We start from the raw sequence: 13,354 nt of genomic DNA on the forward strand, positions 1-13,354 counted from the left end.
ATTCAAATTGAAGCTATCTATTAGTGGTTGTTTAGCAGTAAAACATTTACATTAACATCATTTTAATTTCTCTTTTTTGAAAAAAATTTCAGAATACTGGATGAGAGCAATTTCAGCGTTTTGGACATGACATCTGCAGTCAAAACTTGAAATATAAATTCACAGATAATGAACTTAATACCAATATATTGAACCATCTGTTTAGATTTTCCTAAACCCTTGGTGATAACAGTCCAGATAAAAAAATCTGATGTTTTCTATTTTTAATAAAGGACACATGCATGCATTATGGATGTGACAAAAAAATGAGTTTTTGGAAGATAAAACTACTTTCTAGTAATTCTGTACATTAAAAGACACAAACCAGAAGCAATAATACGCAACTGATTTTTATTTATGCATTTGGCAGATGCTTTTATTCAAAGTGACTTACAGTGAATTAAAAGCTATACATTTTTATCAGTATTTGTGACCTTTTGCGCTGCAAATGCAATATTCTACCACTGAGCTATACAGAAACAAATGTGGAAAACTAATGGAGAAGAGACCACTTAATTTAACATTTTAATTAATTTAATATTTTAATTTTGTATGAGACTTTAGGGTTGGGGTGGGGAAGAAACAATGTTATGGATGTGACAATTTAAACTTTAACAGACTTTTTATGGGTATTTAAACTACCAAATATCGACTTCTGAGATATTAGTACGGTTAAAAACTTTGGGTAAAAACTTTCTTTTCATGATAAGGTCGACATTTACATGAAATTGACCATGAACTGTATTAACGTTTACCCAAAATAAATACACAGTATGTACTTTTTTACATACCAATTTAATATAAAACAGCATCAGCGAATGTATCAAACACAACGTACACTGTTTTGTGATACTAAAATACACAACTTCATGTGAAGCCAGATATGGAAACACTGTTTACCTCAGAAGTATCAAACTTAATGATGTGAAGTATATTCTGTCAATACTCTAACATGCATGCTTTTTGACTACAAGTGGGTTGTGTTTATTATGCTCTCCTAATGGCCCGCATTACACAAATACATCAGACCAGTTGGTCAGACGTGTTTGGTGTCTGCACACATTCATGTAAATTTGTAAACAGCTTGAGCTGTTAGGTACAAGTGCATTTTACCATGGTAACCACAGACAAAGCCAGTAACTACAACACAAGTAAAGCTCACTTAAACTGCACTTGCTTATTATAAACAACAAAACAAACACACCAACCTGCAATCGATTTACTTTCATTAAAAAGAACCACAGGTAAGAAAACAACTAGCCTGTTATGACTGCATCGACAATATTTTACACTTGATTTGTCTTGGTTTGTTATGCTTTTCTATCGCTTTCTCAATAACTGCATATCCTAATTTTTCACTTGGGGAAAGTAAAAATGTCCATACTTTGAATTCAAACAGATATTGCTAAACTAAATGAGTGCAGGTGGACACCCCAAAGTGTTACAAGGCACCATGCGGGTTCCAGTGGAGATGGAGTATGAGTTAGGGGAGCAGACAGAGGTGCGCCTGAGGGAAATGAGTGCCCGCTGTGTAGGAGAAACCATAGATGTGGAGTACTATTATGATACTGAGAGCTTCCAGCTGGCATCTACACAGACCTGGTTGAATCAGCACAAGGGCCAATGGGGACTGATCCTGGCACAAGACCTATCAGAGGAGACCAAATCATCTGAAGTAGACTTAATGCAGTCTGAGGAGAAGAAAAGCAGCACGGTTGGCTTATCACCTGAAGAAAGACTTAAAACAGACACTGGCTGTATAAAAAGACCAGGAAGTGATTGCTCTGATAATGAAAAAATATATTCATTAGCAGAAAGTAAGAACTTAACAGCCAAAAGCCAAGTTCAAGGTACATCCTTAGATGATATATCAGCAGGATCCATATACACAGAGCTGAATGACCCACACTCCATTATGATGCACATCACAAAGTGTCTGCAACTTCCTTTGACACACGCTGAAATACAAAATATGACCATGATGAACTTCTTGAGGAAGGCCAGAATCCAGATTTACGACAGCTGGACGAGGTCCAGATCATTAAAGTATTCTCTGCCTGGTGGCTTCATGGTGGTGGTGGAGAGAAATAACAAAACTCCCACTGTACCCCCCTCTGTGCTTTTGACAATGGATGCAGATGTGCTCAACATCAGCAGTGAACTGGAAAGAATGGACCAGCTACACAAAGAGTTGGGCCTTAAACTTAAGGCAAGCTCGGATACAAGATCACAGATGACTGAGCTGTGATTTAGTGATCAGCGCATATGTTTTGATACATCAAGCTTTGTTGCTTATGGGTGTTTTGAGTTTAACTTTGTAAACACATTGTGCAGTTTTGCAGTTTCTAAAATTAATTAACACTGTGCCAAATTTGTGTAAAAATCAGCATTGGCGAGTATATAAAACCGTGTCTATCATCATTTGGCCGGTGACATTTTTATGAATTCTTGGATTTACAACATGAAAATAAACATTATATATTTACGGCTGCAGCATTCATTGATTTTTGTTAATGTAAGTTGATACATATATAATTATTCATTTTCTGTTAATTAAACGTTATACGTTAATTCATTGGTATCTACAATTTTTTTAAGTTACAAATGTTAAATGTTAAAACTAGCATGTATAATAAATAATAAATGAAGAGTTTGGTTCCAAAACGCAATAAACGCCATTAAAAAAAAAATGAGTTACTGACAAAATTAGTATTACATCAGGTCAGTATTTAAAAGTTAATTCTTAATTTTACGCAAAATCCAATCTTCGCCGTGTTATTCTGTCATCTTTTCTCCCTTTTTTCCCAAAACGCAATTAACGCCACTCCCCTTTTTCTGCAGAATGCAATAAATCCGCTCCACAAATTACAGCGCACCATTCCACGCATTGTAAACAAGTAATGGCGGCGCGTTGAGTACATGGAATCTTAGTTTTCCTCATCTACTTTGTACTTCATGATCAACAAACAAACAAAAAGCAAAATAATACTTTAGGATTGATAAACCTGTGGATGTTTTCTGTGACAGGAAAGAAATGTAAGCCATCAACATTTAATTATTTACACGAGAGGCACTCGAGAGACGGTCGCTTGTTCTCCTGACAGCATCAAGCTACTCTTGTGCTAACATATTGACCCCAGGGGATCTTACCAAAAACTTTCCATTATTTTACTCAAAGTCATCGAAAATCGAGCAGGACCAAAACATTTTACAGCTGGCCGCTGTGAAAAATGTTAAACGACGACATCGCAAGTATAACCGCAGCAATGACTATATGACAAAGTATTTTGGTTAATGCCATTAATGTTTATTTTTTTATCAGTGTATACCACTGTTCAACTAAATGAATATAACATGGCAAAGATAAATGCACATTTATATATTGATTTAATAGTTTATAGAATTTTGAAGAAAAAAACTTGTCATGGATTCATGTGTAACCTTTTTCATTTTTTAAAAAATTCATGTTCCCTCATAATTTTGAATAAAAACCACAAATCTGATCACCTTCTCAAAACGATATCTCAATTATCTAATCAACCAATCACATGGCAGTTGCTTCAATGCATTTAGGGGTGTGGTCCTGGTCAAGACAATCTCCTGAACTGCAAACTGAATGGGAAAGAAAGGGGATTTAAGCAATTTTGAGCGTTGTATTCCATTAAATCTCCTGTTCTCCCTCCCTATATGGTGTCACCATATGAAGCTGTGACTTGACGCGAACTAACCCCGCACCTGCCTCCTTCTCATTCTTCTGAGTGACAAAAACTCCGAACTCCCAATCAACTTCATTGATCGCATGGTGACAATGATATGATTTGATGCAAGGTATAGATGAGCAATTTAAATCTGATCAGGCATTACGTTTTCCTCGCTGTCCCGGAGAGCGCGGCTCATGGTTGCTTAGCTATGTAAGATGGCACAGAAGCGCTATGTAAGAAAGAAGTGTCTTGCCTCGCATTTAACACACGTTTTTACGCTGTAATGTATATTGAAATATCGGAAATTTATTTAGAAACCATATCACTGTTATTGAAAAAATAAACTACCACGAAATAGATCGATATCGAATTATTGTCCAGCCCTATTGTGACTTTAACTGAAGCTAGGACCACACCAAAAAATTTTAAAATGTGAGAGACCACAAACATAATGAAAAATATCAGATTTAACACGTTGGTTTCTATAGTGTGTTGAGTGCCGCTATGTGGGCATGACAGCATATCACGCACCATCAGATTAACTTCACAAACACTGCGAGTCTCATCTGAGAACACAGGAAATATCGCAGAGATCTTGCGATGTTTCTCACAGCCAAATGTGACTTGAAAGTAAACAAACATGGCAAACAACGGGCATAAAGAAATAGAATTAATACAATGTACTGCTTTTTTACATCTCTGATGTTTATCTTCGAGATCTTAACCAATGTTAAACAATAGAACCTTATTGTTACCCAAACCCAGTGTTACCCAAAGATGTTTAGTTGATGCAGTTTGCAAAAACATGGCTGGTAAATTTTATGAAGTTAATTTAAATTCCTGTTTCCTACAGACTCCAGCTGTAATATTTAACTCCTTTCATCTAGGAGACATTTATAGTTTCTATGGCAACAAAAATAAGTAATAAGCTTTCATATTTTTGTATGAGAACAGACAATCTGCAGATAAAAATCTGCTTAGAGGTCGGGCACTTTTAACATTAGCAATTAAAGAGCACATATTGTCCGATTTACGTTTTTACATTTCCTTTGGTGTGTAAGTGTGTATTAGTACATGTTAACGATAAGCAAAAGGTACAAATCCCAAAGTAAACAATGACGCGAGTTATCATCTCCAATGTACATCTCTTTTCTTGGACAACAACAAACATACGGATTGTAGGCAACGGTTTACTTCCTGGGATTGGTGATGTAAAGAAGACTGTCATTATCATAATTCCTCCCACTTTGGACTCATAGCCTGTAAGTTAACTCCTATTAGCATTGCATTGTGAGCGAATCTTTCAAACATGGTAAGGAGCGTCGTATTTACGGCTGACGTCAGATGTAATCAGACCAATCACAACGTACAGATTAGCTGGCCAATCAGGGACACAGAGCTTTTCAAATCTGTGCGTTTCAGGAAGAGAGTGAAATCTGGAGCTACAAATGTACGGTATGTAGAAAATAATGTGTGTTTTTTTAACCATAAACCACGCAAACACTTTGTATTTTACCAAATACACAAAATAACGTCGTTTTTTTAGCGATGAAATAGGTGCTCTTTAATCTCTTTTCTTAAAAACCTGCGATATGTTTGCCATCTTACAGTAAATGTAGAGTCTGTTTCACAAAAAAATTATTAGATTTTTTAGCACAGACTTTTTTCAGTATTTATGCCTCCTGGGATTCAAACCCATCACCTCTGCTTTGCTACAGTCACATATTACAAGTTAAAGAAAACCAGAGAAAAGATATAAAAGCATCACAAAACAATCAGAAAACAACGGTTACCTCTGAAACAATTGTACTCATGCAAGACAGCAGATTACCTTTGTTCATATATCATATCTGACGCGTATCAACTATTATACTGAACTAACCTTACTGTGTAAAACAATGTTAGCTCGCCTTTGGTGGGAGAGTCCTGGGTTTAAATCCACTGTCACACCCCATTGTGTCCCTGAGCAAGACACTTAACCCCTTGTTGCCTCTGACATATATAGCAATTGTAAGTCGCTTTGAATAAAAGCGTCAGCTAAATGAATAAGTAAGTAAGTAAGGTTTGTGGCTCCTTATCTCTTATTTTATTAATTACCCACTTGTAAACTTATGTTCACTGTTCTTTTTTATAAATATAGTATTTGTATTAAATCTATATTCATTGAGTTGAATTAAGAATCGAGTATAAAAACTGTTCCGAGAATCTGAATCGAAAATCGAATGGAGAATCGAAATTGGATCGATTTGATAGCTTGTGAATCGAAATCGAATCGATCTGGAACATCTGAATCGATACCCAGCCCTACAAACAAATACATATTATTTGGTGTATCAGTGACGTGTTGCTAGGTTGTGCTGGCACGAGATTCAATGCATTATTTACATAATTATTTACAGACTATTTAAATTCAGAGACTATTTTTAAAAAAAATTACATTAAAAAAGTTTGACAAGTTAGTCACTAGTCAGCCTTTCAACCGTGTTTGTACATGCAAAACAGCCATGGCTATCCCTAACATTATAAATAAGACATCAATAATGCATGCATTTACTGCCCCCTCAATGATAATAAAAATAACCCTTAAACGTTTAATTCTTCACATTAAGTGTGTACTGTAGGGCGAAACAGCCAGTACCCAAGTAGACTTTTCCACTGAATGCTGTAGTTATTGATATCAATAATAAGCTTTCTAAATGTGACCAAATCCCAGACACAGTGACACAGCAATGTAACCAACTAATAAAGCAACTTTGTGCTCACAATTCCTTTAATGCAAATTCCAACATCTGTAGCAAACTCAAACTGTTACACCTGGATTCGAACCCATGACCTTGCACTGCTAACGGAAGGCTCCGCTCTACCACTGAGCTAGACCTATATTTAACTAATAAGACACACAAAGGGATTCTGGTCAAATATATCCCAAATTAATAATTAAAACTTAAATACTGACAGTAGCAACACTTTTCAGAATGTCAAAGTAGGTGCTTTTCTATAGTGTCATCAGGCAAGAGAGACATGTAAACATTTATTCATCCCAATAAAAAAAAATGTGTTTATATGATTATGTTTAATTCAAAGAAAATTTTATACACAATAACTTTCCTCATCTATCAACAGTCTAACTACTTAGAGGGCGTCATGACCCTGTCATACCAGACTGACAGCACACTGTTAATTATACAAGGAATTATAATAGGAAAGTAATGGCTATGTTTATAATATAATATAACAGGGGCGACATAACGGGCAGAGAATATATTTGAATATTGGTAAATAATATGAAAATGCCTCCCACCACAACATCCACTCAGCATCCGACATCAAATGTCATCACAAAGTCTAAAAATTATTCAGTTGATGGATTTAGTGACAAAACAGCGTGATTTAAAGCACTGCGATACGCACGCCACATTCTATCCAAAGCAATGGCGTATGCATTATATTGACAGAAGCCGGGATAAATGCAGACGACCATGCAGACGACCCCCCGTGACGCAACACCATCTCTGTTGCTACTGTACTTGTTTTCGTTGTTTTGATGCACAAACACTGATGTCAACAATACGCACAGCTCACCTGTGAATGTAAATACAACACGTCCTCGCGCCCTGAAAATGCACGCGCCAGTCTACGCAAAGCGTATTTCTCTGTAGCACGACCCTCAGAATTTTAAAGACACGTTCTTATCCGCTGACAACTGAATATATTCTTAGGCTAATATGAGCCTATTTCAATTAATCCGATTGTGCAAACGGGTTGTTTTGCTCTGGCACGAAGACGGGCATTGAAGGCAGTCGTGATGCGCTGGCAAGATGTTACCGGATGGTGGAGACGCGGGGCATTTCACAACAGCTGGGCAGCGACATCAGTGGCCGTTTCTCAACGGAAGGCTGCAGCCTGCGAAGATCGCATTTGCAGGCTGCATACGTCATAAAGACTGTCTTATTTCAGAATGGAAACAATTTTTTATAGTTGACTATTATTCTTAATTAATTTGTTGTAATATGCTTATGACTTGCGAATGTAATGCTCAATTAATTTAAAAATACCAGGCTTGATTACGTATGCAGTCTGCATATGCAACCTCCGGAAGCTGCAGCCTTCCGATTGAAAATCGGCCAATAGGAAGTGTTGGTACGCGACACCGTTTGATTTACAGACACATTGACCAATCACGTAGCCTCTGGGTGAATTACAGAGACCGCCTTTATAAGGACTGACGAATCACTAATTAGGTCAATACTGTCGCGCGTATGTCGCCTCTGGTTGTAAATGTGCATTCAGAAGAAATAATATTTTTTAGCAAAATACTTGCGAAATAGTATCATAAATAAATATGAATGGTAAATATTATATGAATTTTTTCCTGAAAATGGTTTACTATATATATATATATATATATATATATATATATATATATATATATATATATATATATATATATATATATATATATATATATATATATATATATATATATATATATATATATATATATATATAGTAAACCATTTTATACATATATATAATAAAATATTTTCATGCTGTATGTTGTGGTTATGTTTTTTATGTTTTATCAGAGATTTTACATTGTATTTTATTACTTCATAAATACGTTCTTTACGTGTATAGTCCAATATCAGTTTCATTAAGTATTTTAACTTAAATAGATTTTCACTATACGATTTTAATAATAATAACAATTATTATTATTATTATTATTATTATTATTATTATTATTATTATATACACATTTTAATAATGAAATTATTGTATTATTTAAGACGCACTTTTGCTTTCACACAACGGTATTTAGTTTGTAATAATTACGTTTTCTTGTATATAAGTGTAAAATTACGAATTATTTTGTTTTTAATGATTTATACTATGTAATACTTTAATAAAAAACTGCCATTCATATGAAATTGTTTGCCAGTGATTTTTTTTAATATTAAAAACACCCAACAGCATGCCTATGTCCTGCTCAAGGGCTCATAATAAGAAAACGGTAATTACTGCATGGCTATGAATCACATTACTGCTAGTCTATCTATTATTGCTAGTTTTTAAATAATAGTATATTTCCTGTACATGTGCTCCATCTAGTGGAAAGCGGCCGTCACAGCACAACTCCCAATACCGTTCTGCATATATGTATATAATCTGTGACATGTATACACACCAATCAGCCATAACATTATGACCACCTGCCTAATATTATGTAGATCCCCCTTTTGCCAAAAAAGCCCTGACCCACTAGACCTTTCTATCAGAACCAGCATTCACTTTTTCAGAAATTCCAGCTACAGTAGCTCATCTGTTGGATCGGACCACACCGGCCAGCCTTTGCTCCCCACGTGCATGAGCCTTGGCTGCCCATGACCCTGTTGCCAGTTCACCGCTTTTCCTTCCCTGAAACATAATGGGTACTGACCACTGCAGACCAGGAACATCCCACATTTTTAAATGTTAAAGATGCAGTAGTGTCAAAGAAAAGCAATAGACCTATTTGTAATGATATCCACACCACTTGTTATGAGTTATAGACTCATTCATTGAAAGTGGCATGATCAAAATAATAGCAGTGTGAAGTTAAATTAGAAAATTAGTTAATTCTGTGAAAAAACAGCTCCTTTTTGTCCTTTATTAAGAAAGAGTGTAAGCAGATATTAACCCATTGTTATAAAATATATCTGCTGCTGAATTTCTAAGTAAAATGGACCGTTCCACCATTGTTCAGAGACCCAATGCAATTTGATTTAAAAGTTGATTTGAGTAAGGAAAAAGTATAAAGAAATGCAGCAAAGTTTCTTATGTTCAGCTAATATAATCTCAAATGCTTTCAAATGGCACTAAAACCCCAAAGCACATGGAAGAAAACAAGCAACTTCAGGAATGCAGAGATTCAGCCTTTCATCACCTCTAGAAAGAAAGATGATTTAAAATGATCTGTAAGTACTGTGACAGCCAGAAGACATCTGATTGAATCTAAGCTGTTTGCAAGAAGCCCCCATAAAGCAGCATTGTTAAAATAAAGACGTGCAGAATCACATCAACTGGCCCAAAGAAAAACGATGTAACATTTTCTGGCCTGATGAAAGTAAACCTCTTCTTTTTGGGTCTGAAAACCTAAAAATTGACAGGATCTGTGGATCCTGGGCTGAAATATCTATTTCTGCATACCAGAAGTTGGTTGACACAGATGTGCAGCAGATATCAACAACAAATGGTTATGCAACTAAATATTAGTAATTCAATAGTTTATAGTGAAGTTAAATCTGAAATTTTTTTCTTTAGTTTAAAGTGTCTACAGAGAAAAATGTTGACACTGCTATTTTTTGAACAGCTTAATATTAATTTTCTTTGCTTCCCTTTAAAAGAACAAGACAGACTTGTAAACTGTGTCAATGCTTTGATTTGCATTTGAATGTGTAATGTTTTCAAAATACATTTGAAATATGGAAATAAACACTGTTTTTAAAATTCGTGCACTTTATTCACTTTTATTAGTACACTGCTATTATCTTGAACATAACTGTATGTATGTATGTATGTATGTATGTACATCCCAAAAGTTTGGACACTCATTCTTTATTTATATATTTTTCCACATAACCGAATAATAATAAACTTTTGTCCAAACTATGGCATAACACAAATGCAACTCTGGGAATTATGTTGGTGACTGAAAGCATCCGAAATAAATCAAAACTCTGTTATATTTTATCATCTGAAGTGCAGTCACCCTTTGGCTAGAAATTGCAAAACCATACACTGTAAAAAAATTCCATAGAAATTGCAGCTGGGTTGCCGGTAATTTACCGTAGATTTAAATTTATGTTTTGTACTGGCAATATTTTGTTCAAAGGTAAATAAACATTAAACATTTACAAGTCTTTGTCTTTACAGAATAAAACTAAAAAAACAGCATCAAGCAAAACATTCTGGGAAACAAAATCTGAAGCAAAAAACAGAAAAAGGTTGATGATGATTTCTGGTTCCCAGAATGCTTTGCATGAGGCTGTTATTGTATAGTTTTATTCTGTAAAGATAAAGACTTGTTAATATTTTAAATTTATTTAACTTTGAACAAACTCTTGCCAGTAAATAACTTTTTTTAATGTAAATCTACGGTAAATTACCGGCAACCCAGCTGCAATAACATTGTAATTTCTACGGATTTTTTTTACAGTGTACTTGTATCATTTTATCAAGAAGCTTCTTCCAGTTTTACTTTAGACTGAATTTTAAAGAATATTGAATGACTTCACATTTAATTTGGGCTCTTATTGAGAGCTTTTTCTGTAATATTCATTGCAAGTCATCTATTTCAAAAATAATATTTTAAAATAAAATTTTAGTTTAAAAAAAAAATTAATCTGTTTGGCACAGGTATAGTTTTTTCTACAAACGTTATTTCATGCATTTAACCATACACCTGTACTGTATGTATGTATATATGATATTCAGTTACCAGACAAGAGACAATTTGCCAAATCAGCATCTTTATTGTACAAACAAATGCATTTGTATCTATTGACATTTCTTTGTATCATAAAAAAGCAATATACAAGCTTTAATAACGAAAATAAAAAGCAGCGCAGAATGATTATGAGTAAAATATATCATTTGAATAAATATAATTTTATATTTCATGCTATAAAATAAAATTCATAAATGGCGAGTTAATTGTTACAGCATTAGCGTCAGCTTTATGTACTTCATAGTTGTATAAAACAGTAGAGTTTTGAGGTTCACAGTTGGATTGTGAGGTTGTACGTATAGTGGATGACAGAGAGTTGGACAGAGTGCTACTTTAGTACGAGCTAAAGATCTTCTGTATTCCTCTGAGCTGAACTCTGCAAGTCTCATGCATTCGGAAAAGCAAGAACGGAAACATTAAGGTGCATCTCACTGCACCTTTGAGGCATACTGTTTTTTGGGAACCAATGATTGAGGAATTGTTTCCCCACCTGAAGTAAAAGTGCAAGCTTATTTTTGGACACACAAAAACCATTGCATATCCAAAATGGCATTTTCTGTACTAGTTAACCCTGAGTTCTACTTTTTCTTGTTGCCATTTCACAGATACATGAGAACTACAGACTCACAGCATAGAAAATAAAAGAATTCTCTGGCTTCTAATTGGCTATTTTTATCTCCACCCTATGCATTACGGAGAAGATCTTTAGCACACAAAATAGCAGCAGGTTTTCTCATCCAAAGATCCCTTTCGTATTTGACACTGATAAAGATTTCCACCATCAAGTCACTGAGGTGGCAGGTAGATGATCACAGACACACAAACGCATGTATCTGCATACACATTTAATGAAGATGACCACAAACAATGTGGACTATGGTTACCACAAAAACAACAAACCGCACCCAAGAAGCATATCCGCCCAACCCATCCAAATTTTTACAAAAATGTATATATATATTTTTTTTTTCCAAAATAAAAATCCTCTCCTGCTCATGAACTCCCTGACACCCTGAATACACTTACTGAGACATAGTCCTGCTGCAATCTGAGAGGCAGACGTATTAATGGAAAAACTGCTCTTACAAAGGTTATTGCTTTTGCTTATTACACAGTGGAGACATGTTGGAAGTTGATAAGCAATGGAAGACTTTTTTAATATCTCCAAGTATATATATCAGTGTTCATAAACTACCTGAAGTAAGTCAGTATTAATAGTTAAAAAGGACCAGCTGCACAATCAAAAAGTAGTCCAACAGCCTATCCTGTAAACACTTCTATTTGATTACTGTGCATGGCACAAACTGAACTGGTTTTAATGTGATTGAGTGAATATGAGCCATGAGTCTCTAGTAGACGCTCTCTAGACGCTATTAGTACAATTCATTAAATCATTAACAAGTGTATGTTAACCCCTATATAACAATTTAACATCTTTTTGATTAAATTATTAAAAAACCTGACCAGTTGTAAAGCACCATTACAGGGGAACATCCCAAGCAATAAAATATTTGAGGCTTTATGAGTCCCATAAGTTGGGAGTATTACATGGTAAATCAACCCCTCTTGGAATACAACTTTATCAACAACAAAAAAATAATTATTAAGGTCTCTATAAGGTTATTATTAAGTGCATGCCAGATGAAATATCATAATATCTATGAAAAAAAAGTTTTAAGACAAAAACAAATGATCGTCTGTATTTTCGTATTACAACGTGAAGGGCACCATGCAATTCTTCCTTAGCAGTAAGTGGGCCGGCATGCAATTTCCTAACCCCCCATAGACATCAAACAATATATATGATACAGAGATCTGCTAACCTGAAAGTGTCATTATTCCAAGACTACTATAGCCAGGCAAAAATCAACAAAAACTACTTTTTTTTCTCAAAAGGAAGCTTCTATATTTTGAAGCCGTCTGATTGTCCCATTTTATATTATATTTTCCTGCTGTCAAAACTGCATAATGCTTCTGATGCTTAATCTCTGTTGCTTTATTTATAATATCAATGCATATCAATCCCCTGCAAATAGGTAACAAAAAACTTACAATGATACTCAAAATCAAAATGATACAAGGGGAACCCTTACGACCTAATTAATAGACATGTTACCTTTTAAAC

The 13,354-nt window shown here is 34.7% G+C and overlaps 2 protein-coding genes across 4 annotated transcripts in view; one reads left to right on the forward strand and one right to left on the reverse strand.

Moving 5' to 3' along the window:
• Window positions 1–7,595, reverse strand: part of ralgps1 (Ral GEF with PH domain and SH3 binding motif 1) — a 113,019-nt gene extending 105,424 nt beyond the window's left edge. For all 3 annotated transcript variants that reach the window (XM_065247284.2, XM_065272117.2, XM_065272118.2), the window contains exon 1: window positions 7,323–7,595. The gene's annotated coding sequence lies outside the window, so the exon portion shown is untranslated. The remainder of the gene's footprint in view (window positions 1–7,322) is intronic.
• On the forward strand, window positions 1,454–2,378 carry LOC135757564 (uncharacterized). Its single transcript, XM_073816283.1, has one exon. The coding sequence runs from the start codon at window positions 1,454–1,456 to the stop codon at window positions 2,285–2,287; it is 834 nt and encodes a 277-aa protein (XP_073672384.1). The 3' UTR covers window positions 2,288–2,378.
• Window positions 7,596–13,354: the final 5,759 nt, after the last annotated feature.

This window comes from Paramisgurnus dabryanus, chromosome 11, assembly GCF_030506205.2.
Source record: "Paramisgurnus dabryanus chromosome 11, PD_genome_1.1, whole genome shotgun sequence".
Classification (NCBI taxonomy): Eukaryota; Metazoa; Chordata; class Actinopteri; order Cypriniformes; family Cobitidae; genus Paramisgurnus; species Paramisgurnus dabryanus.

What these genes read in the sequence shown, in the direction of transcription:
- LOC135757564 (XM_073816283.1), top strand. Translation starts at nt 1,454, where the DNA reads ATGAGTGCAGGTGGACACCCCAAAGTGTTACAAGGCACCATGCGGGTT.